At 51.0% G+C, this 25,224-nt stretch overlaps 1 protein-coding gene across 4 annotated transcripts in view; it reads left to right on the top strand.

The window, feature by feature from the left end:
* The window catches only part of MAPRE3 (microtubule associated protein RP/EB family member 3), a 274,713-nt gene that overhangs the window by 178,054 nt on the left and 71,435 nt on the right, over nucleotides 1-25,224 (top strand). Inside the window, exon 1 of one of the 4 annotated variants that reach the window (XM_073673649.1) lies at nucleotides 20,396-20,523. The exons of the other annotated variants lie outside the window; for them this stretch is intronic. Coding sequence (XP_073529750.1) covers nucleotides 20,423-20,523 — 101 coding nt within the window. The 5' untranslated portion in view covers nucleotides 20,396-20,422. Of the gene's footprint in view, nucleotides 1-20,395; nucleotides 20,524-25,224 lie in introns of those variants that run through there. 4 annotated transcript variants of the gene reach the window in all.

Genomic DNA, 25,224 nt, shown 5'->3' with positions numbered 1-25,224 from the left:
CTTCCCTCTCCAATCATAGGGAAAGGGTGTGAGTCCTGCTTCCCTCTCCAATCATAGGGAAAGCCTGTGAGGCCTGCTTCCCTCTCCAATCATAGGGAAAGCTTGTGAGTCCTGCTTCCCTTTCCAATCATAGGGAAAGCCTGTGAGTCCTGCTCCCCTCTCCAATCATAGGGAAAGGCTGTGAGCCCTGCTTCCCTCTCCAATCATAGGGAAAGCCTGTGAGTCCTGCTTCCCTCTCCAATCATAGGAAAACCTGTAAGCCCTGCTTCCCTCTCCAATCCTAGAGAAAGTCTGTGAGTCCTGCTTCCCTCTCCAATGATAGGGTAAGCCTGTGAGTCCTGCTTCCCTCTCCAATCATAGGGAAAGCCTGTGAGTCCTGCTTCTCACTCCCATTCATAGAGCAGGCCTGTGAGTCATGCTTCCCTCTCCAATCATAGGGAAAGCTTGTGAGTCCTGCTTCCCTTTCCAATCATAGGGAAAGTCTGTGAGTCCTGCTTCTCACTCCAATTCATAGAGCAGGCCTGTGAGTCATGCTTCCCTCTCCAATCATAGGGAAAGCTTGTGAGTCCTGCTTTCCTTTCCAATCATAGGGAAAGCCTGTGAGTCCTGCTTCCCTCTCCAATCATAGGGGAAGCCTGTGAGTCCTGCTTCCCGCTCCAATCATAGGGAAAGCCTGTGAGTTCTGCTTCCCCACCCACTCATAGAGAAAGCCTGTGAGTCCTGCTTCCCTCTCCAATCATAGAGAAAGCCTGTGAGTCCTGCTTCCCTCTCCAATCATAGGGAAAGCCTGTGAGTCCTGCTTCCCTCTGCAATCATAGGGGAAGCCTGTGAGCCCTGCTTCCCTCTCCAATCATAGAGAAAGCCTGTGAGCCCTGCTTCCCCACCCACTCATAGAGAAAGCCTGTGAGTCCTGCTTCCCGCCCCAATCATAGAGAAAGCCTGTGAGTCCTGCTTCTCACTTCCACTCATACAGAAAGCCTGTGAGTCCTGCTTCCCTCTCCAATCATAGGGAAAGCCTGTGAGTCCTGCCTCCCTCTCCAATCATAGGGGAAGCCTGTGAGTCCTGTTTCCCTCTCCAATCATAGGGAAAGTCTGTGAGTCCTGCTTCCCTCTCCAATCATAGGGAAAGCCTGTGAGTCCTGCTTCCCTCTCCAATCATAGGGAAAGCCTGTGAGTCCTGCTTCCCTTTCCAATCATAGGGAAAGCCTGTGAGTCCTGCTTCCCTCTCCAATCATAGGGAAAGCCTGTGAGTCCTGCTTCCCTCTCCAATCATAGGGAAAGCCTGTGAGTCCTGCTTCCCTTTCCAATCATAGGGAAAGCCTGTGAGTCCTGCTTCCCTTTCCAATCATAGGGAAAGCCTGTGAGTCCTGCTTCCCTCTCCAATCATAGGGAAAGTCTGTGATCCCTGCTTCCCGCTCCAATCATAGGGAAAGCCTGTGAGTCATGCTTCCCTCTCCAATCATAGGGAAAGCTTGTGAGTCCTGCTTCCCTTTCCAATCATAGGGAAAGCCTGTGAGTCCTGCTTCTCACTCCAATTCATAGAGCAGGCCTGTGAGTCATGCTTCCCTCTCCAATCATAGGGAAAGCTTGTGAGTCCTGCTTCCCTTTCCAATCATAGGGAAAGCCTGTGAGTCCTGCTTCTCACTCCAATTCATAGAGCAGGCCTGTGAGTCATGCTTCCCTCTCCAATCATAGGGAAAGCCTGTGAGCCCTGCTTCCCTTTCCAATCATAGGGAAAGCCTGTGAGTCCTGCTTCCCTTTCCAATCATAGGGAAAGCCTGTGAGCCCTGCTTCCCTCTCCAATCATAGGGAAAGCCTGTGAGTCCTGCTTCCCTCTCCAATCATAGGGAAAGCCTGTGAGTCCTGCTTCTCACTCCAATTCATAGAGCAGGCCTGTGAGTCATGCTTCCCTCTCCAATCATAGGGAAAGCCTGTGAGCCCTGCTTCCCTTTCCAATCATAGGGAAAGCCTGTGAGTCCTGCTTCCCTTTCCAATCATAGAGAAAGCCTGTGAGTCCTGCTTCCCTCTCCAATCATAGGGAAAGCCTGTGAGTCCTGCTTCCCTCTCCAATCATAGGGAAAGCCTGTGAGTCCTGCTTCTCACTCCCATTCATAGAGCAGGCCTGTGAGTCATGCTTCCCTCTCCAATCATAGGGAAAGCTTGTGAGTCCTGCTTCCCTTTCCAATCATAGGGAAAGCCTGTGAGTCCTGCTTCTCACTCCAATTCATAGAGCAGGCCTGTGAGCCATGCTTCCCTCTCCAATCATAGGGAAAGCTTGTGAGTCCTGCTTCCCTTTCCAATCATAGGGAAAGCCTGTGAGTACTGCTTCCCTCTTCAATCATAGGGAAAGCCTGTGAGTCCTGCTCCCCGCTCCAATCATAGGGAAAGCCTGTGAGTCCTGCTTCCCCACCCACTCATAGAGAAAGCCTGTGAGTCCTGCTTCCCTCTCCAATCATAGAGAAAGCCTGTGAGTCCTGCTTCCCTCTCCAATCATAGGGAAAGCCTGTGAGTCCTGCTTCCCTCTGCAATCATAGGGAAAGCCTGTGAGTCCTGCTTCCCTCTCCAATCATAGAGAAAGCCTGTGAGTCCTGCTTCCCTCTCCAATCATAGGGAAAGCCTGTGAGTCCTGCTTCCCTTTCCAATCATAGGTAAAGCCTGTGAGTCCTGCTTCCCTCTCCAATCATAGGGAAAGCTTGTGAGTCCTGCTTCCCTTTCCAATCATAGGGAAAGCCTGTGAGTCCTGCTTCCCTCTCCAATCATAGGGAAAGCCTGTGAGCCCTGCTTCCCTCTCCAGTCATAGGGAAAGCCTGTGAGTCCTGCTTCCCTCTCCAATCATAGGAAAACCTGTGAGCCCTGCTTCCCTCTCCAATCATAGAGAAAGCCTGTGAGCCCTGCTTCCCCACCCACTCATAGAGAAAGCCTGTGAGTCCTGCTTCCCTCTCCAATTATAGGAAAGCCTGTGAGTCCTGCTTCCCACCCCAATCATAGAGAAAGCCTGTGAGTCCTGCTTCTCACTTCCACTCATACAGAAAGCCTGTGAGTCCTGCTTCCCTCTCCAATCATAGAGAAAGCCTGTGAGTCCTGCTTCCCTCTCCAATCATAGGGAAAGCCTGTGAGTCCTGTTTCCCGCTCCAATCATAGGGAAAGCTTGTGAGTCCTGCTTCCCTCTCCAATCATAGGGAAAGCCTGTGAGTCCTGCTTCCCGCTCCAATCATAGGGAAAGCCTGTGAGTCCTGCTTCCCTCTCCAATTATAGGGAAAGCCTGTGAGTCCTGCTTCCCTCTCCAACCATAGGGAAAACCTGTGAGTTCTGCTTCCCTCTCCAATCATAGGGAAAGCCTGTGAGTCCTGCTTCCCTCTCCAATCATGGGGAAAGCCTGTGATTCCTGCTTTCCTCTCGAATCATAGGGAAAGTCTGTAAGTCCTGCTTCCCTCTCCAATCATAGGGAAAGCCTGTGAGTCATGCTTCCCTCTCCAATCATAGGGAAAGCCTGTGAGTCCTGCTTCCCGCTCCAATCATAGGGAAAGCCTGTGAGTCCTGCTTCCCTCTCCAATCATAGGGAAAGGTTGTGAGTCCTGCTTCCCTCTCCAATCATAGGGAAAGCCTGTGAGGCCTGCTTCCCTCTCCAATCATAGGGAAAGCTTGTGAGTCCTGCTTCCCTTTCCAATCATAGGGAAAGCCTGTGAGTCCTGCTCCCCTCTCCAATCATAGGGAAAGGCTGTGAGCCCTGCTTCCCTCTCCAATCATAGGGAAAGCCTGTGAGTCCTGCTTCCCTCTCCAATCATAGGAAAACCTGTAAGCCCTGCTTCCCTCTCCAATCCTAGAGAAAGTCTGTGAGTCCTGCTTCCCTCTCCAATGATAGGGTAAGCCTGTGAGTCCTGCTTCCCTCTCCAATCATAGGGAAAGCCTGTGAGTCCTGCTTCTCACTCCCATTCATAGAGCAGGCCTGTGAGTCATGCTTCCCTCTCCAATCATAGGGAAAGCTTGTGAGTCCTGCTTCCCTTTCCAATCATAGGGAAAGTCTGTGAGTCCTGCTTCTCACTCCAATTCATAGAGCAGGCCTGTGAGTCATGCTTCCCTCTCCAATCATAGGGAAAGCTTGTGAGTCCTGCTTTCCTTTCCAATCATAGGGAAAGCCTGTGAGTCCTGCTTCCCTCTCCAATCATAGGGGAAGCCTGTGAGTCCTGCTTCCCGCTCCAATCATAGGGAAAGCCTGTGAGTTCTGCTTCCCCACCCACTCATAGAGAAAGCCTGTGAGTCCTGCTTCCCTCTCCAATCATAGAGAAAGCCTGTGAGTCCTGCTTCCCTCTCCAATCATAGGGAAAGCCTGTGAGTCCTGCTTCCCTCTGCAATCATAGGGAAAGCCTGTGAGTCCTGCTTCCCTCTGCAATCATAGGGGAAGCCTGTGAGCCCTGCTTCCCTCTCCAATCATAGAGAAAGCCTGTGAGCCCTGCTTCCCCACCCACTCATAGAGAAAGCCTGTGAGTCCTGCTTCTCACTTCCACTCATACAGAAAGCCTGTGAGTCCTGCTTCCCTCTCCAATCATAGGGAAAGCCTGTGAGTCCTGCCTCCCTCTCCAATCATAGGGGAAGCCTGTGAGTCCTGTTTCCCTCTCCAATCATAGGGAAAGTCTGTGAGTCCTGCTTCCCTCTCCAATCATAGGGAAAGCCTGTGAGTCCTGCTTCCCTCTCCAATCATAGGGAAAGCCTGTGAGTCCTGCTTCCCGCTCCAATCATAGGGAAAGCCTGTGAGTCCTGCTTCCCTCTCCAATCATAGGGAAAGCCTGTGAGTCCTGCTTCCCTCTCCAACCATAGGGAAAACCTGTGAGTTCTGCTTCCCTCTCCAATCATAGGGAAAGCCTGTGAGTCCTGCTACCCTCTCCAATCATAGGGAAAGCCTGTGAGTCCTGCTTCCCTCTCCAATCATAGGGAAAGCCTGTGAGTCCTCCCTTTTGGGAGATCAGCCCGTTCCGCTCCGCTCTGCTGATTTTCAGAGACCTGATAAAGCCGCTTTTTCATTGTATAAAATGTGTAACTTTTCTACTTTGTTTTGTGGTTCGCAGGTCTTTGCCTGCTGTCGTGAGTGCTGAAAATAATAATAATAATAATTGTACTTCTATAGCTCCAACATATTCCGCAGCACTTTACAGCACAGTATAAATGAGGGCATTCCAGTAACCCTGCATGACCCGGTCACCTGCTTGTATCTGTAGAAGTGCATTGTGGGTATTGATTGATTGTCCTCATAGTGTGAACCTCCTTTACTTCTGCTCTCTTCACACTAAGATTTTTGTATGTTGTTCTGATCCATTAAAAGCAACAAAAAATATAAAGAATACAGAAAAACCCAAAACAATTCAATCACTGACCGCATCACAGCATGCTCTGTGACCAGTGGGCCTGGTAGTGATCGGTCAGAGGGGCTAATTCAGCTCAGTGGGCTTGGTAGTGATCAGTCAGAGGGGCTAGTTCGGCTCAGTGGGCCTGGTAGTGATCGGTCTGAGGGGCTAGTTCGGCTCAGTGGGCCTGGTAGTGATCGGTCAGAGGGGCTAGTTCGGCTCAGTGGGCCTGGTAGTGATCGGTCAGAGGGGCTAGTTCGGCTCAGTGGGCCTGGTAGTGATCGGTCAGAGGGGCTAGTTCGGCTCAGTGGGCCTGGTAGTGATCGGTCAGAGGGGCTAGTTCGGCTCAGTGGGCCTGGTAGTGATCGGTCAGAGGGGCTAGTTCGGCTCAGTGGGCCTGGTAGTGATCGGTCAGAGGGGCTAGTTCGGCTCAGTGGGCCTGGTAGTGATCGGTCAGAGGGGCTAGTTCGGCTCAGTGGGCCTGGTAGTGATCGGTCAGAGGGGCTAGTTCGGCTCAGTGGGCCTGGTAGTGATCGGTCAGAGGGGCTAGTTCAGCTCAGTGGGCCTGGTAGTGATCAGTCAGAGGGGCTAGTTCGCTCAGTGGGCCTGGTAGTGATCGGTCAGAGGGGCTAGTTCAGCTCAGTGACCCTGGTAGTGATCGGCCAGAGCGGCTAGTTCAGCTCAGTGGGCCTGGTAGTGATCGGTCAGAGGGGCTAGTTCGGCTCAGTGGGCCTGATAGTGATCGGTCAGAGGGGCTAGTTCAGCTCAGTGGGCATGGTCGTGATCGGTCAGAGGGGCTAGTTCGGCTCAGTGGCCCTGGTAGTGATCGGTTAGAGGGGCTAGTTCAGCTCAGTGGGCCTGGTAGTGATCGGTCAGAGGGGCTAGTTCAGCTCAGTGGGCCTGGTAGTGATCGGTCAGAGGGGCTAGTTCGGCTCAGTGGGCCTGGTAGTGATCGGTCAGAGGGGCTAGTTCGGCTCAGTGGGCCTGGTAGTGATCGGTCAGAGGGGCTAGTTCGGCTCAGTGGGCCTGGTAGTGATCGGTCAGAGGGGCTAGTTCGGCTCAGTGGGCCTGGTAGTGATCGGTCAGAGGGGCTAGTTCAGCTCAGTGGGCCTGGTAGTGATCGGTCAGAGGGGCTAGTTCGGCTCAGTGGGCCTGGTAGTGATCAGTCAGAGGGGCTAGTTCAGCTTAGTGGGCCTGGTAGTGATCAGTCAGAGGGGCTAGTTCAGCTTAGTGGGCCTGGTAGTGACCGGTCAGAGGGGCTAGTTCGTCTCAGTGGACCTGGTAGTGATCGGCAGAGGGGCTAGTTCGGCTCAGTGGGCCTGGTAGTGATCGGTCAGAGGGGCTAGTTCAGCTCAGTGGGCATGGTAGTGATCGGTCAGAGGGGCTAGTTCAGCTCAGTGGCCCTGGTAGTGATCAGTTAGAGGGGCTAGTTCAGCTCAGTGGGTCTGGTAGTGATCTGTCAGAGGGGCTAGTTCGGCTCAGTGGGCCTGGTAGTGATCAGTCAGAGGGGCTAGTTTGGCTCAGTGGGCCTGGTAGTGATCGGTCAGAGGGACTAGTTCGGCTCAGTGGGCCTGGTAGTGATCGGTCAGAGGGGCTAGTTCAGCTCAGTGGGCCTGGTGGTGATCGGTCAGAGGGGCTAGTTCAGCTCAGTGGGCCTGGTAGTGATCGGTCAGAGGGGCTAGTTTGGCTCAGTGGGCCTGGTAGTGATCGGTCAGAGGGGCTATTTCGGCTTAGTGGGCCTGGTAGTGACCGGTCAGAGGGGCTAGTTCGGCTCAGTGGGCCTGGTAGTGATCGGTCAGAGGGGCTAGTTCGGCTCAGTGGGCCTGGTTTGTTCTTGACTCTTGACCAGTCTGTTTTCAAACATGATGGGCCTGGTCTGTTGTTGATTTTGATGAGCCCGGCTTGCTTTTTGACCCTACTGGGCCCAGTCTGTTCTCTTTGCCCAATGGGCCCGGTCTGACCTCGGCCTGATTTGTTCTTGGCCCTGCAGGACCCGGTCTGTTCTCTGCCTGATTAGCCTGGTCTGTGTGTTCTCTGCCTGATTAGCCTGGTCTGTGTGTTCTCTGCCTGATTAGCCTGGTCTGTGTATTCTCTGTTGTCTTGATTACAATCCAAATCTTTACAATCAAGGAGAAGCTGATCATTAGGATAGTGAAAATAGTTACATTAGAAATATACTGTAGATATGTGAGGTTGGCACAGTGTGGTTCTCTCTTGGTCTGGGTGGCTGTAGGTATGTGAGGTTGGCACAGTGTGGTCCTCTCTTGGTCTGGGTGGCTGTAGGTATGTGAGGTTGGCACAGTGTGGTCCTCTCTTGATCTGGGTGGCTGTAGGTATGTGAGGTTGGCACAGTGTGGTCCTCTCTTGGTCTGGGTGGCTGTAGGTATGTGAGGTTGGCACAGTGTTGTCCTCTCTTGTTCTGGATGACTGTAGGTATGTGAAGTTGGCACAGTGTGGTCCTCTCTTATTCTGGGTGGCTGTAGGTATGTGAGGTTGGCACAGTGTGGTCCTCTCTTGTTATGGGTGGCTGTAGGTATGTGAGGTTGGCACAGTGTGGTCCTCTCTTGTTCTGAGTGGCTGTAGGTATGTGAGGTTGGTACAGTGTGGTCCTCTCTTGTTCTGGTTGACTGTAGGTATGTGAGGTTGGTACAGTGTGGTCCTCTCTTGTTCTGGTTGACTGTAGGTATGTGAGGTTGGCACAGTGTGGTCCTCTCTTGTTCTGGATGACTGTAGGTATGTGAGGTTGGCACAGTGTGGTCCTCTCTTGTTCTGGATGACTGTAGGTATGTGAGATTGGCACAGTGTGGTCCTCTCCTTGTCTGGGTGACTGTAGGTATGTGAGGTTGGCACAGTGTGGTCCTCTCCTTGTCTGTGTGACTGTAGGTATGTGAGGTTTGCACAGTGTAGTCCTCTCCTTGTCTGGGTGACTGTAGGTATGTGAGGTTGGCACAGTGTGGTCCTCTCGCGGTCTGGGTGACTGTAGGTATGTGAGGTTGGTACAGTGTGGTCGTCTCCTGGTCTGGGTGACTGTTGTTATGTGAGGTTGGCACAGTGTGGTCCTCTCCTGGTCTGGGTGACTGTAGTTATGTGAGGTTGGCACAGTGTGGTCCTATCCTGGTCTGGGTGACTGTAGTTATGTGAGGTTGGCACAGTGTGGTCCTCTCCTGGTCTGGGTGACTGTAGTTATGTGAGGTTGGTACAGTGTGGTCCTCTCCTGGTCTGCGTGACTGTAGTTATGTGAGGTTGGCACAGTGTGGTCCTTCCTTGGTCTGGATGGCTGTAGATATGTGAGGTTGGCACAGTGTGGTCCTCTTGCGGTCTGGGTGACTGTAAATATGTGAGGTTTGCACAGTGTGGTCCTTCCTTGGTCTGGATGGCTGTAGATATGTGAGGTTGGCACATTGTGGTCCTCTCGCGGTCTGGGTGACTGTAGATATGTGGTCCTTTCTTGGTCTGGGTGTTTGTAGATATGTGAGGTTGGTACAGTGTGATTCTTCCCTTGTCTGGGTGGCTGTAGGTATGTGACTTGGCACAGTGTGGTCCTCTCCTTGTCTGGGTTACTGTAGTTATGTGAGGTTGGCACAGTGTGGTCCTCTGTTGGTCTAGGTGACTGTAGTTATGTGAGGTTGGCACAGTGTGGTCCTCTGTTGGTCTGAGTGACTGTAGTTATGTGAGGTTGTCACAGTGTGGTCCTCTGTTGGTCTGTGTGACTGTAGTTATGTGAGGTTGGCACAGTGTGGTCCTCTCCTTGTCTGGGTGACTGTAGTTATGTGAGGTTGACACAGTGTGGTACTCTCTTTGTCTGGGTGACTGTAGTTATGTGAGGTTGGCACAGTGTGGTCCTTCCTTGGTCTGGATGGCTGTAGATATGTGAGGTTGGCACAGTGTGGTCCTTCCCTGGTCTGGGTGGCTGTAGATATGTGAGGTTGGTACAGTGTGATTCTTCACTGGTCTGGGTGGCTGTAGGTATGTGAGGTTGGCACAGTGTGGTCCTCTGTTGGTCTGGGTGACTGTAGTTATGTGAGGTTGGCACAGTGTGGTCCCCTGTTGGTCTGAGTGATTGTAGTTATGTGAGGTTGGCACAGCGTGGTCCTCTGTTGGTCTGTGTGACTGTAGTTATGTGAGGTTGGCACAGTGTGGTCCTCTCCTTGTCTTGTTGACTGTAGTTATGTGAGGTTGGCACAGTGTGGTCCTCTGTTGGTCTGGGTGACTGTAGTTATGTGAGGTTGACACAGTGTGGTCATTCACTGGTCTGGGTGACTGTAGTTATGTGAGGTTGGCAGAGTGTGGTCCTTCCTTGATCGGGATGGCTGTAGATATGTGAGGTTGGCACAGTGTGGTCCTCTCCTGGTCTGGGTGGCTGTAGATATGTGAGGTTGGCACAGTGTGGTCCTCTCGCAGTCTGGGTGACTGTAGATATGTGGTCCTCTCTTGGTCTGGGTGTTTGTTGATATGTGAGGTTGGTACAGTGTGGTTCTTCCCTGGTCTGGGTGGATGAAGGTATGTGAGGTTGGCAAAGTGTGGTTCTCTGCTTGTCTGCGTGACTGTAAATATGTGAGGTTGGCACATTGTGGTCCTCTCCTGGTGTGGATGACTGTAGTTATGTGAGGTTGGCACATTGTGGTCCTCTCCTGGTCTGGATGACTGTAGTTATGTGAGGTTTGCACAGTGTGGTCCTCTCCTGGTTTGGGGGGTGACTGTAGTTGTGTGAGATTGGCACAGTGTGGTCCTTCCGTGGTCTGTGTGGCTGTAGATTTGTGAGGTTGGCACAGTGTGGTCCTTCCTTGGTCTGGGTGGCAGTGGATATGTGAGGTTGGCACAGTGTGGTCCTCTCGCGGTCTGGGTGACTGTAGATATGTGGTCCTTTCTTGGTCTGGGTGTTTGTAGATATGTGAGGTTGGTACAGTGTGATTCTTCCCTGGTCTGGGTGGCTGTAGGTATGTGAAGTTGGCAAAGTGTGGTTCTCTGCTTGTCTGCGTGACTGTAAATATGTGAGGTTGGCACAGTGTGGTCCTCTCTTGGTCTGGATGACTGTAATTATGTGAGCTTGACACAGTGTGGTCCTCCTCTGGCCTGGATGACTGTAGTTATGTGAGGTTTGCACAGTGTGGTCCTCTCCTGGTGTGGGTGTCTGTAGATATGGGAGGTTGGCACAGTGTGGACCTCTCCTGGTCTGGGTGTCTGGGGATATGTGAGATTGGCACAGTGTTGTCCTCTCCTGGTCTGGATGACTGTAGTTATGTGAGGTTGTCACAGTGTGGTCCTCTACTGGTCTGGGTAGCTGTAGATATGTGAGGTTGGCACAGTGTGGTCCTCTCTTGTTCTGGGTGGCTGTAGGTATGTGAGGATGGCACAGTGTGGTCCTCTCTTGGTCTGGATGACTGTAGTTATATGAGGTTGGCACAGTGTGGTCCTCTCCTGGTCTGGGTAGCTGTACTTATGCAAGATTGGCACAGTGTGGTCCCCTCTTGGTCTGGGTGGCTTTAGATATGTGATGTTGGCACAGTTTGGTCCTGTCTTGGTCTGGAAGGCTGTAGTTATGTGAGGTTGGCACAGTGTGGTCCTCTCTTGGTCTGGATGACTGTAGTTATGTGAAGTTTACACAGTGTGGACCTCTCCTGGTCTGGATGGCTGTAGTTGTGTGAGGTTGGCACAGTGTGGTCCTCTCTTGTTCTGGGTGACTGTAGTTATGTGAGGTTGGCACAGTGTGGTCCTCTCTTGGTCTGGATGGCTGTAGTTATGTGAGATTGTCAAAGTGTGGTCTTCTCTTCGTCTGGGTGACTGTAGTTATGTGAGGTTGGCACATTGTGGTCCTCTCCTGGTCTGGATGACTGTAGTTATGTGAGGTTTGCACAGTGTGGTCCTCTTCTGGTTTGGGGGTGACTGTAGTTGTGTGAGATTGGCACAGTGTGGTCCTCTCCTTGTCTGGGTGACTGTAGATATGTGAGGTTGGCACAGTGTGGTCCTCTGTTGGTCTAGCTGACTGTACTTATGTGAGGTTGGCACAGTGTGTTCCTCTCATGGTCTGGGTGACTGTACACAGTGTGGTCCTCTGTTGGTCTGGGTGACTGTACTTATGTGAGGTTGGCACAGTGTGGTCCTCCACTGGTCTGGGTGACTGTAGTTATCTGAGGTTGGCACAGTGTGGTCCTTCCTTGGTCTGGATGGCTGTAGATATGTGAGGTTGGCACAGTGTGGTCCTTCCTTGGTCTGGATGGCTGTAGGTATGTGAGGTTGGCACAGTGTGGTCCTCTCCTGGTCTTGGGTAGCTGTAGGTATGTGAGGTTGGCACAGTGTGGTCCTATCTTGGTCTGGGTGACTGTAGTTATGGGAGGACGGCACAGTGTGGTCCTCTCTTGGTCTGGGTGACTGTAGTTATGTGAGCTTGGCATAGTGTGGTCCTCTCCTGGTCTGGGGGTGACAGATATGTGAGGTTGGCACAGTGTGGTCCTCTGTTGGTCTGGATGACTGTAGTTATGTGAGGTTGGCACAGTGTGGTCCTCTCCTTGTCTGGGTGACTGCAGTTATGTGGGGTTGGCACAGTGTTTGTCTTCTTGTGGTCTGGATGACTACTTTAATTATGTGAGGTTGGCACAGTGTGGTCCTGTCTTGGTCTGGGTGACTGTAGTTATGGGAGGATGGCACAGTGTGGTCCTCTCTTGGTCTGGGTGACTGTAGTTATGTGAGCTTGGCATAGTGTGGTCCTCTCCTGGTCTGGGGGTTGTAAATATGTGAGGTTGGCACAGTGTGGTCCTCTCTTGGTCTGGATGACTGTAATTATGTGAGCTTGACACAGTGTGGTCCTCCTCTGGCCTGGATGACTGTAGTTATGTGAGGTTTGCACAGTGTGGTCCTCTCCTGGTGTGGGTGTCTGTAGATATGGGAGGTTGGCACAGTGTGGACCTCTCCTGGTCTGGGTGTCTGGGGATATGTGAGATTGGCACAGTGTTGTCCTCTCCTGGTCTGGATGACTGTAGTTATGTGAGGTTGTCACAGTGTGGTCCTCTCCTGGTCTGGGTAGCTGTAGATATGTGAGGTTGGCATAGTGTGGTCCTCTCCTGGTCTGGGGGTGACAGATATGTGAGGTTGGCACAGTGTGGTCCTCTGTTGGTCTGGATGACTGTAGTTATGTGAGGTTGGCACAGTGTGGTCCTCTCCTTGTCTGGGTGACTGTAGTTATGTGAGGTTGGCACAGTGTGGTCTTCTTGTGGTCTGTATGACTTTATTCATGTGACGTTGGCACAGTGTGGTCCTCTCCTGGTCTGGATGACTGTAATTATGTGAGATTGACACAGTGTGGTCCTTCCCTGGTCTGGATGACTGTAGTTATGTGAGGTTGGCACAGTGTGGTCCTCCTCTGGTCTGGATGACTGTAGTTATGTGGGGATGGCACAGTGTGGTCCTCTCATGGTCTAGTTGTCTATGGATATGTGAGGTTAGCACAGTGTGGTCCTCTCCTGGTCTGGATGACTGTAATTACGTGAGATTGACACAGTGTGGTCCTTCCCTGGTCTGGATGACTGTAGTTATGTGAGGTTGGCACAGTGTGGTACTCCCCTGGTCTGGATGACTGTAGTTATGTGGGGATGGCACAGTGTGGTCCTCTCGTGGTCTGGATGACTGTAGATATGTGAGGTTGGCACAGTGTGGTCCTCTCATAGTCTGGGTGTCTGTAGATACAGTGCCTACAAGTAGTATTCAACCCCCTGCAGATTTAGCTGGTTGACACATGCGGAATTAACTTGGCATTGTGACATTTGTACTGTAGATCAGCCTGGAAGTGGGAAATGCACTGCAGCAAATATTGTTTTTTTTTTGTTGTTTTTTTTAAAACGTTAAAAGTTAATTCAGAGTGTCATTTATTATTCAACCCCTCAAACCACAAGAATTCTGTTTGGTCCCCCTAAAGTATTAAGAAGTAGTTCAGGCACCAAGAATAATGAGCTTCACATGTGTGGATTAAAGATCTCTTTTGCCAGCCTTTTCTGACTATTTAAGACCTTCCCCAAACTTGTGAACAGCACTCAGACATGGTCAACATGGGAAAGACAAAGGAGCATTCCAAGGCCATCAGAGACAAGATCGTGGAGGGTTACAAGGCTGGCAAGGGGTACAAAAACCTTTCCAAGGAGTTGGGCCTACCTGTCTCCACTGTTGAGAGCATCATCCGTAAGTGGAAGGCTTATGGAACTACTGTTAGCCTTCCACGGCCTGGACAGCCTTTGAAAGTGTCCTCCCGTGCCGAGGCCAGGCTTGTCCGAAGAGTCAAGGCTAACCCAAGGACAACAAGGAAGGAGCTCCGGGAAGATCTCATGGCAGTGGGGACATTGGTTTCAGTCAATACCATAAGTAACGTACTCCACCGCAATGGTCTCCGTTCCAGACGAGCCCGTAAGGTACCTTTACTTTCAAAGCGTCATGTCAAGGCTCGTCTACAGTTTGCTCATGATCACTTGGAGGACTCTGAGACAGACTGGTTCAAGGTTCTATGGTCTGATGAGACCAAGATCGAGATCTTTGGTGCCAACCACACACGTGACGTTTGGAGACTGGATGGCACTGCATACGACCCAAAGAATACCATCCCTACAGTCAAGCATGGTGGTGGCAGCATCATGCTGTGGGGCTGTTTCTCAGCCAAGGGGCCTGGCCATCTGGTCCGCATCCATGGGAAGATGGATAGCACGGCCTACCTGGAGATTTTGGCCAAGAACCTCCGCTCCTCCATCAAGGATCTTAAGATGGGTCGTAATTTCATCTTCCAACAAGACAACGACCCAAAGCACACAGCCAAGAAAACCAAGGCCTGGTTCAAGAGGGAAAAAGTCAAGGTGTTGGAGTGGCCTAGTCAGTCTCCTGACCTTAACCCAATTGAAAACTTGTGGAAGGAGCTCAAGAATAAAGTCCACATGAGACACCCAAAGAACCTAGATAACTTGGAGAAGATCTGCATGGAGGAGTGGGCCAAGATAACTCCACAGACCTGTGCCGGCCTGATCAGGTCTTATAAAAGACGATTATTAGCTGTAATTCCAAACAAGGTTTATTCCACAAAATATTAAACATAGGGGCTGTATAATAATTGACCCACACTTTTATGTTTAAAATTTAATAAAATTCAACTGAGCAACATAACTTTTTGGTTTGTAAGATTTATGCTTCTGTTCATCAATCCTACTCTCGTTTGCAGTTTGAAGGCTCTAATTTATTTGCATCTTATCAAACCAGCTAAATCTGCAGGGGGTTGAATACTACTTGTAGGCACTGTATGTGAAGTTGGCACAGTGTGGCCCTCTCCTGGTCTGGGTGTCTGTATATTTGTGAGGTTGGCACAGTGTGGTCCTTCGCTGGTCTGGGTGACTGTATTTATCTGAGAATTGCACAATGTGGTCCGCTCTTGGTCTGGATGACTGTAATTATGTGAGATTGACACAGTGTGGTCCTCCCCTGGTCTGGATGACTGTAGTTATGTGAGGTTGGCACAGTGTGGTCCTCTCTTGGTCTGGATGGCTGTAGTTATGTGAGATTGTCAGTGTGGTCTTCTCTTCGTCTGGGTGACTGTAGTTATGTGAGGTTGGCACAGTGTGGTCCTCTCCTTGTCTGGGTGACTGTAGATTTGTGAGGTTGGCACAGTGTGGTCCTCTGTTGGTCTGGCTGACTGTACTTATGTGAGGTTGGCACAGTGTGTTCCTCTCATGGTCTGGGTACTGTACACAGTGTGGTCCTCTGTTGGTCTGGGTGACTGTACTTATGTGAGGTTGGCACAGTGTGGTTCTCTCCTAGTTTGGGTGACTGTAGTTATGTGAGGTTGGCACAGTGTGGTCCTCCACTGGTCTGGGTGACTGTAGTTATCTGAGGTTGGCACAGTGTGGTCCTTCCTTGGTCTGGATGGCTGTAGATATGTGAGGTTGGCACAATGTGGTCTTTCCTTGGTCTGGATGGCTGTAGGTATGTGAGGTTGGCACAGTGTGGTCCTCTCCTGGTCTTGGGTAGCTGTAGGTACGTGAGGTTGGCACAGTGTGGTCCTCTCTTGGTCTGGGTGACTGTAGTTATGGGAGGATGGCACAGTGTGGTCCTCTCTTGGTCTGGGTGACTGTAGTTATGTGAGCTTGGCATAGTGTGGTCCTCTCCTGGTCTGGGGGTGACAGATATGTGAGGTTGGCACAGTGTGGTCCTCTGTTGGTCTGGATGACTGTAGTTATGTGAGGTTGGCACAGTGTGGTCCTCTCCTTGTCTGGGTGACTGCAGTTATGAGGGGTTGGCACAGTGTTTGTCTTCTTGTGGTCTGGATGACTACTTTAATTATGTGAGGTTGGCACAGTATGATCTTCTCGTGGTCTGAGTGTCTGTAGTTATGTGAGGTTGGCACAGTGTGGTCTTCTTGTGGTCTGTATGACTTTATTCATGTGAGGTTGGCACAGTGTGGTCCTCTCCTGGTCTGGATGCCTGTAATTATGTGAGATTGACACAGTGTGGTCCTTCCCTGGTCTGGATGACTGTAGTTATGTGAGGTTGGCAGAGTGTGGTCCTCCCCTGGTCTGGATGACTGTAGTTATGTGGGGATGGCACAGTGTGGTCCTCTCGTGGTCTGGGTGTCTGTAGATATGTGAGGTTGGCACAGTGTGGTCCTCTCATAGTCTGGGTGTCTGTAGATATGTGAGGTTGGCACAGTGTGGTCCTCTCCTGGTCTGGGTGTCTGTATATTTGTGAGGTTGGCAGAGTGTGGTCCTTCCCTGGTCTGGGTGACTGTATTTATCTGAGAATTGCACAATGTGGTCCGCTCTTGGTCTGGATGACTGTAATTATGTGAGATTGACACAGTGTGGTCCTCCCCTGGTCTGGATGACTGTAGTTATGTGAGGTTGTCACAGTGTGGTCCTCTCATGGTCTAGTTGTCTGTAGATATGTGAGTTTGACACACTGTGGTCCTCTCCTGGTCTGGATGACTGTAGTTATGTGAGGTTTGCACAGTGTGGTCCTCTCCTGGTGTGGGTGTCTGTAGATATGGGAGGTTGGCACAGTGTGGACCTCTCCTGTCTGGGGATATGTGAGATTGGCACAGTGTGGTCCTCTCCTGGTCTGGATGACTGTAGTTATGTGAGGTTGTCACAGTGTGGTCCTCTCCTGGTCTGGGTAGCTGTAGATATGTGAGGTTGGCACAGTGTTGTCCTCTCTTGTTCTGGGTGGCTGTAGGTATGTGAGGATGGCACAGTGTGGTCCTCTCTTGGTCTGGATGGCTGTAGTTATATGAGGTTGGCACAATGTGGTCCTCTCCTGGTCTGGGTAGCTGTACTTATGCAAGATTGGCACAGTGTGGTCCTCTCTTGCTCTGGGTGGCTTTAGATATGTGATGTTGGCACAGTTTGGTCCTCTCTTGGTCTGGAAGGCTGTAGTTATGTGAGGTTTGCTCAGTGTGGTCCTCTCTTGATCTGGATGACTGTAGTTATGTGAGGTTTACACAGTGTGGTCCTCTCCTGGTCTGATTAGCTATACTTATGTGAGGTTGGCACAGTGTGGACCTCTCCTGGTCTGGATGGCTGTAGTTGTGTGAGGTTGGCACAGTGTGGTCCTCTCTTGTTCTGGGTGACTGTAGTTATGTGAGGTTGGCACAGTGTGGTCCTTTTTTGGTCTGGATGGCTGTAGTTATGTGAGATTGTAACAGTGTGGTCTTCTCGTCGTCTGGGTGACTGTAGTTATGTGAGGTTGGCACAGTGTGGTCCTCTCCTTGTCTGGGTGACTGTAGATATGTGAGGTTGGCACAGTGTGATCCTCTGTTGGTCTGGCTGACTGTACTTATGTGAGGTTGGCACAGTGTGTTCCTCTCATGGTCTGGGTGACTGTAGTTATGTGAGGTTGGCACAGTGTGGTCCTCCACTGGTATGGGTGACTGTAGTTTTCTGAGGTTGGCACAGTGTGGTCCTTCCTTGGTCTGGATGGCTGTAGATATGTGAGGTTGGCACAGTGTGGTCCTTCCTTGGTCTGGATGGCTGTAGGTATGTGAGGTTGGCACAGTGTGGTCCTCTCTTGGTCTGGGTGACTGTAGTTATGGGAGGATGGCACAGTGTGGTCCTCTCTTGGTCTGGGTGACTGTAGTTATGTGAGCTTGGCACAGTGTGGTCCTCTCCTTGTCTGGGTGACTGCAGTTATGTGGGGTTGGCACACTATTGGTCTTCTTGTGGTCTGGATGACGTTAATTATGTGGGGTTGGGACAGTGTGGTCCTCTCATGGTCTTTTTGTCTATGGATATATGAGGTTAGCACAGTGTGGTCTGGGTGTCTGTAGATATGTGAGGTTGGCACAGTGTGGTCCTCTCATAGTCTGGGTGTCTGTAGATATGTGAGGTTGGCACAGTGTGGTCCTCTCTTGGTCTGGATGACTGTAATTATGTGAGGTTGACACAGTGTGGTCCTCCCCTGGTCTGGATGACTGTAGTTATGTGAGGTTGGCACAGTGTGGTCCCCTCTTGGTCTAGTTGTCTGTAGATATGTGAGGTTGGCACAGTGTGGTCATCTCGCGGTCTGGGTGTCTGTAGATATGTGAGGTTGACACAGTGTGGATCTCTCCTGGTCTGGGTGTCTGGGGATATGTGAGATTGGCACAGTGTTGTCCTCTCCTGGTCTGGATGACTGTAGTTATGTGAGGCTGTCACAGTGTGGTCCTCTCCTGGTCTTGGGTAGCTGTAGATATGTGAGGTTGGCACAGTGTGGTCCTCTCTTGTTCTGGGTGGCTGTAGGTATGTGAGGTTGGCACAGTGTGGTCCTCTCTTGTTCTGGGTTGCTGTAGGTATGTGAGGATGGCACAGTGTGGTCCTCTCGTAGTCTTGGTGTCTGTAGATATGTGAGGTTGACACAATGTGGACCTCTCCTGGTCTGGGTAGCTGTACTTATGCGAGGTTGGCACAGTGTGGTCCTCTCTTGGTCTGGGTGGCTTTTGATATGTGAGGTTGGCACAGTGTGGTCCTCTCTTATTCTGGATGACTGTAGTTATGTGAGGTTGTCACAGTGTGGTCCTCTCCTGGTCTTGGGTAGCTGTAGATTTGTGAGGTTGGCACAGTGTGGTCCTCTCTTGTTCTGGGTGGCTGTAGGTATGTGAGGTTGGCACAGTGTGGTCCTCTCTTGGTCTGGGTGGCTTTAGATATGTGATGTTGGCACAGTTTGGTCCTCTCTTGTTCTTGGTGACTGTAGGTATGTGAGGTTGGCACAGTGTGGTTCTCTCCTGGTCTGATTAGCTATACTTATGTGAGGTTGGCACAGTGTGTTCCTCTCCTGGTCTGCTTAGCTGTACTTATGTGAGGTTTGCACAGTGTGGTCCTCTCTTGGTCTGGGTGGCTTTTGATATGTGAGGTTGGCACAGTGTGGTCCTCTCTTATTCTGGATGACTGTAGTTATGTGAGATTGTCACAGTGTGGTCCTCTCCTGGTCTTGGGTAGCTGTAGATATGTGAGGTTGGCACAGTGTGGTCCTCTCTTGTTCTGGGTGGCTGTAGGTATGTGAGGTTGGCACAGTGTGGTCCTCTCTTGGTCTGGATGACTGTAGTTATGTGAGGTTGGCACAGTGTGGTCCTCTCCTGGTCTAGGTAGCTGTACTTATGCGAGGTTGGCACAGTGTGGTCCTCTCTTGGTCTGGGTGGCTTTAGATATGTGATGTTGGCACAGTTTGGTCCTCTCTTGTTCTGGGTGGCTGTAGGTATGTGAGGTTGGCACAGTGTGGTTCTCTCCTGGTCTGATTAGCTATACTTATGTGAGGTTGGCACAGTGTGTTCCTCTCCTGGTCTGCTTAGCTGTACTTATGTGAGGTTTGCACAGTGTGGTCCTCTCCTTGTCTGGGTGACTGTAGGTATGTGAGGTTGGCACAGTGTGGTCCTCTCTTATTCTGGAAGACTGTAGGTATGTGAGGTTGGCAAAGTGTGGTCCTCTCTTGTTCTGGATGGCTGTAGGTATGTGAGGTTGGCACAGTGTGGTCCTCTCTTGTTCTTGATGACTGTAGGTGTGTGAGGTTGGCACAGTGTGGTCCTCTCTTGTTCTGGGTGGCTTTAGGTATGTGAGGTTGGCACAGTGTGGTCCTCTCTTGTTCTGGGTGGCTGTAGGTATGTGAGGTTGGCACAGTGTGGTCCTCTCTTGTTCTGGGTGGCTGTAGGCTTGTGAGGTTGGCACAGTGTGGTCCTCTCTTGTTCTGGGTGGCTGTAGGAATGTGAGGTTGGCACAGTGTGGTCCTCTCTTGTTCTGTATGACTGTAGGTATGTGAGGTTGGCACAGTGTGGTCCTCTCTTGTTCTGGATGACTGTAGGTATGTGAGGTTGGCACAGTGTGGTCCTCTCTTGTTCTGGGTGGCTGTAGGTATGTGAGGTTGGCACATTGTGGTCCTCTCTTGTTCTGGGTGACTGTAGGTATGTGAGGTTGGCAAAGTGTGGTCCTCTCTTGTTCTGGATGACTGTAGGTATGTGAGGTTGGCACAGTGTGGTCCTCTCTTGTTCTTGATGACTGTAGGTGTGTGAGGTTGGCACAGTGTGGTCCTCTCTTGTTCTGGGTGGCTTTAGGTATGTGAGGTTGGCACAGTGTGGTCCTCTCTTGTTCTGGGTGGCTGTAGGTATGTGAGGTTGGCACAGTGTGGTCCTCTCTTGTTCTGGGTGGCTGTAGGTATGTGAGGTTGGCACAGTGTGGTCCTCTCTTGTTCTGGGTGACTGTAGGTATGTGAGGTTGGCAAAGTGTGGTCCTCTCTTGTTCTGGATGACTGTAGGTATGTGAGGTTGGCACAGTGTGGTCCTCTCTTGTTCTGGGTGACTGTAGGTATGTGAGGTTGGCAAAGTGTGGTCCTCTCTTGTTCTGGATGACTGTAGGTATGTGAGGTTGGCACAGTGTGGTCCTCTCTTGTTCTGGGTGGCTGTAGGTATGTGAGGTTGACACAGTGTGGTCCTCTCTTGGTCTGGGTGGCTGTAGGTATGTGAGGTTGGCACAGGGTGGTCCTCTCTTGGTCTGGGTGGCAGGGCGGGCTCCTCCCCCGGCCGTTTCTCCTCTTCTCTCTCTGCGGCTCTGTTGAGTGGAGTCAGACGTCTCCTCGCTGCAGCTGAGACACTTCCACACCCAATGCCCTCCCCGCTGCTTCCCTCTCGAGGCCGCTGTGGCCCTGAGGAGCATCGCCTCATCCCCTTCAGGAAACACGTTGTCAGGGAGGAGCGATGGTACAGGTAGGATGAGCAGGGATGCTCCGTAGTGGGTGACATATTTCTGTGTACAGTCACTGTGCCATGCCTGGTGCCCGCATCCTCCACCCCTTGATATGAGTGGCTGCAGGTACCGCTGTCCTGTGCGGTTACACAGAGTAGTCACCTTTCGGAGTCCTTATGGTATGACTTTAGGGTTACATTTGTGTTATGTCACGTCCGCTCTGCTGTGTCTCTTATTCCAGCTCTGCTGCATCTGACAAACTCAGCTCTGCTGCATCTGACAAACTCAGCTCTGCTGCATCTGACAAACTCAGCTCTGCTGCATCTGACAAACTCAGCTCTGCTGCATCTGACAAACTCAGCTCTGCTGCATCTGACAAACTCAGCTCTGCTGCATCTGACAAACTCAGTCCTGCCGCATCTGACTAACTCACCTCTGCCGCATCTGACAAACTCACCTCTGCTGCATCTGACAAACTCACCTCTGCTGCATCTGACAAACTCACCTCTGCCGCGTCTGACAAACTCAGCTCTGCCGCGTCTGACAAACTCAGCTCTGCCGCGTCTGACAAACTCACCTCTGCTGCGTCTGACAAACTCAGCTCTGCTGCGTCTGACAAACTCAGCTCTGCCGCATCTGACAAACTCAGCTCTGCTGCATCTGACAAACTCAGCTCTGCTGCATCTGACAAACTCTTCACTGTGCTGCAAAAAGTGAATGTTTTGTTACCTCTGACCACATTATCTCTGCTGTACGTGATACGCTCATTTCTACTGCAACTCACTAACTGTTTGGCTCTGCTGCATCTGTGTGACCCCATCACTTGTTATGTAAGTGCCCCCCCATGTGACCCCGCAGAGCAGAGCTGTGTGCGTGACTCTTCATACATAAATGAAGGTAACCTAATTCCCACACACCATCCCCCGGCCGCTGGGTATTATTCCCTGTGCCACACACTCGCCCCTCTCTGCCCGGACATCATCCTCGTGCCGCTGTGTAATCGGAGGGGTCTGCAGAGCCAGCGCTGCTGTCAGACCCCCGAGCACATCCGTCTGGGGTATACTTATTATACAGGGGACATGGGGAGCTGTAAGGGGATAGGGCACGGCAGTGACGTAGCCCTGGCATAATCCCTGGCATCTGGGGCTCAGTGGGTAACATGGGGCTTATGTAGTCGCATCCCATCTACTCAAGAAGCAGGCGGCTCAGGATGAACACTGTGCGGACAAGAGTGATAGAATATAAGGCGGTGGCCCCTGACTGCGTCCATCTCTGGGGCCCCTCAGCACTTTCCATCCATTAGACATCAGTATTCTGGCACATGGCAGACGGGGCCCCCGGTGCAGGCTCCGCAGTGGGGCCCAGCTTACACTCCTGCACTACTGTATATATATCTTTTATTGGGGGTCCACACTTCGGTATCCCCTCCTGTGCCACCTCCTGTCATTATCTCCCCCCCCCGGTGCTTTCTCTGTTTCGCGTTGATTGCTGTTCTTTCTGGTATGGTACAGGTCAGTTACTGGTGCAGTTCTTCCTGGTATGGTACAGGTCAGTTACTGGTGCAGTTCTTCCTGGTATGGTACTGGTCAGTTACTGGTGCAGTTCTTCCTGGTATGGTACAGGTCAGTTACTGGTACAGTTCTTCCTGGTATGGTACAGGTCAGTTACTGGTGCAGTTCTTCCTGGTATGGTACAGGTCAGTTACTGGTGCAGTTCTTCCTGGTATGGTACAGGTCAGTTACTGGTGCAGTTCTTCCTGGTATGATACAGGTCAGTTACTGGTGCAGTTCTTCCTGGTATGGTACAGGTCAGTTACTGGTGCAGTTCTTCCTGGTATGGTACAGGTCAGTTACTGGTGCAGTTCTTCCTGGTATGGTACTGGTCAGTTACTGGTGCAGTTCTTCCTGGTATGGTACAGGTCAGTTACTGGTACAGTTCTTCCTGGTATGGTACAGGTCAGTTACTGGTGCAGTTCTTCCTGGTATGGTACAGGTCAGTTACTGGTGCAGTTCTTCCTGGTATGGTACAGGTCAGTTACTGGTGCAGTTCTTCCTGGTATGATACAGGTCAGTTACTGGTGCAGTTCTTCCTGGTATGGTACAGGTCAGTTACTGGTGCAGTTCTTCCTGGTATGGTACAGGTCAGTTACTGGTGCAGTTCTTCCTGGTATGGTACAGGTCAGTTACTGGTGCAGTTCTTCCTGGTATGGTACAGGTCAGTTACTGGTACAGTTCTTCCTGGTATGGTACAGGTCAGTTACTGGTGCAGTTCTTTCTGGCATGGTACAGGTCAGTTACTGGTACAGTTCTTCCTGGTATGGTACAGGTCAGTTACTGGTGCAGTTCTTCCTGGTATGGTACAGGTCAGTTACTGGTGCAGTTCTTCCTGGTATGGTACAGGTCAGTTACTGGTACAGTTCTTTCTGGCATGGTACAGGTCAGTTACTGGTACAGTTCTTCCTGGTATGGTACAGGTCAGTTACTGGTACAGTTCTTCCTGGTATGGTACAGGTCAGTTACTGGTGCAGTTCTTCCTGGTATGGTACAGGTCAGTTACTGGTGCAGTTCTTTCTAGTATGGTACAGGTCAGTTACTGGTGCAGCTCTTCCTGGCATGGTACAGGTCAGTTACTGGTGCAGTTCTTCCTGGTATGGTACAGGTCAGTTACTGGTACAGTTCTTCCTGGTATGGTACAGGTCAGTTACTGGTGCAGTTCTTTCTAGTATGGTACAGGTCAGTTACTGGTGCAGTTCTTCCTGGCATGGTACAGGTCAGTTACTGGTGCAGTTCTTCCTGGTATGGTACAGGTCAGTTACTGGTACAGTTCTTCCTGGTATGGTACAGGTCAGTTACTGTTGCAGTTCTTCCTGGCATGGTACAGGTCAGTTACTGGTGCAGTTCTTCCTGGTATGGTACAGGTCAGTTACTGGTGCAGTTCTTTCTGGCATGGTACAGGTCAGTTACTGGTGCAGTTCTTTCTGGCATGGTACAGGTCAGTTACTGGTGCAGTTCTTCCTGGTATGGTACAGGTCAGTTACTGGTGCAGTTCTTCCTGGCATGGTACAGGTCAGTTACTGGTGCAGTTCTTCCTGGCATGGTACAGGTCAGTTACTGGTGCAGTTCTTCCTGGTATGGTACAGGTCAGTTACTGGTGCAGTTCTTCCTGGTATGGTACAGGTCAGTTACTGGTACAGTTCTTTCTGGCATGGTACAGGTCAGTTACTGGTGCAGTTCTTCCTGGCATGGTACAGGTCAGTTACTGGTGCAGTTCTTCCTGGCATGGTACAGGTCAGTTACTGGTGCAGTTCTTCCTGGTATGGTACAGGTCAGTTACTGGTACAGTTCTTCCTGGTATGGTACAGGTCAGTTACTGGTGCAGTTCTTCCTGATATGGTACAGGTCAGTTACTGGTGCAGTTCTTTCTGGCATGGTACAGGTCAGTTACTGGTGCAGTTCTTCCTGGCATGGTACAGGTCAGTTACTGGTGCAGTTCTTCCTGGTATGGTACAGGTCAGTTACTGGTGCAGTTCTAACTGGCATGATACAGGTCAGTTACTGGTGCAGTTCTTTCTGGCATGGTACAGGTCAGTTACTGGTACAGTTCTTGCTGGTATGGTACAGGTCAGTTACTGGTGCAGTTCTTCCTGGCATGGTACAGGTCAGTTACTGGTGCAGTTCTTCCTGGTATGGTACAGGTCAGTTACTGGTACAGTTCTTCCTGGTATGGTACAGGTCAGTTACTGGTGCAGTTCTTCCTGGTATGGTACTTGTCAGTTACTGGTACAGTTCTTCCTGGCATGGTACAGGTCAGTTACTGGTACAGTTCTTCCTGGTATGGTACAGGTCAGTTACTGGTGCAGTTCTTTCTGGCATGATACAGGTCAGTTACTGGTACAGTTCTTCCTGGTATGGTACAGGTCAGTTACTGGTACAGTTCTTCCTGGTATGGTACAGGTCAGTTACTGGTGCAGTTCTTCCTGGTATGGTACAGGTCAGTTACTGGTACAGTTCTTCCTGGTATGGTACAGGTCAGTTACTGGTACAGTTCTTCCTGGCATGGTACAGGTCAGTTACTGGTGCAGTTCTTCCTGGCATGGTACAGGTCAGTTACTGGTGCAGTTCTTTCTGCTATGGTACAGGTCAGTTACTGGTACAGTTCTTCCTGGCATGGTACAGGTCAGTTACTGGTACAGTTCTTCCTGGCATGGTACAGGTCAGTTACTGGTACAGTTCTTTCTGGCATGGTACAGGTCAGTTACTGGTGCAGTTCTTCCTGGTATGGTACAGGTCAGTTACTGGTGCAGTTCTTCCTGGTATGGTACAGGTCAGTTACTGGTACAGTTCTTCCTGGTATGATACAGGTCAGTTACTGGTACAGTTCTTCCTGGCAGGGTACAGGTCAGTTACTGGTACAGTTCTTCCTGGTATGGTACAGGTCAGTTACTGGTGCAGTTCTTCCTGGTATGGTACAGGTCAGTTACTGGTACAGTTCTTCCTGGCATGGTACAGGTCAGTTACTGGTACAGTTCTTCCTGGCATGGTACAGGTCAGTTTCTGGTGCAGTTCTTCCTGGCATGGTACAGGTCAGTTACTGGTACAGTTCTTCCTGGCATGGTACAGGTCAGTTACTGGTACAGTTCTTTCTGGCATGGTACAGGTCAGTTACTGGTGCAGTTCTTCCTGGTATGGTACAGGTCAGTTACTGGTACAGTTCTTTCTGGC

Source organism: Phyllobates terribilis, unplaced genomic scaffold, assembly GCF_046119375.1.
Source record: "Phyllobates terribilis strain yellow unplaced genomic scaffold, ASM4611937v1 Scaffold_3__8_contigs__length_932513732, whole genome shotgun sequence".
Lineage (NCBI taxonomy): Eukaryota > Metazoa > Chordata > Amphibia > Anura > Dendrobatidae > Phyllobates > Phyllobates terribilis.
This window is presented reverse-complemented; position numbering and strand designations above follow the sequence as displayed.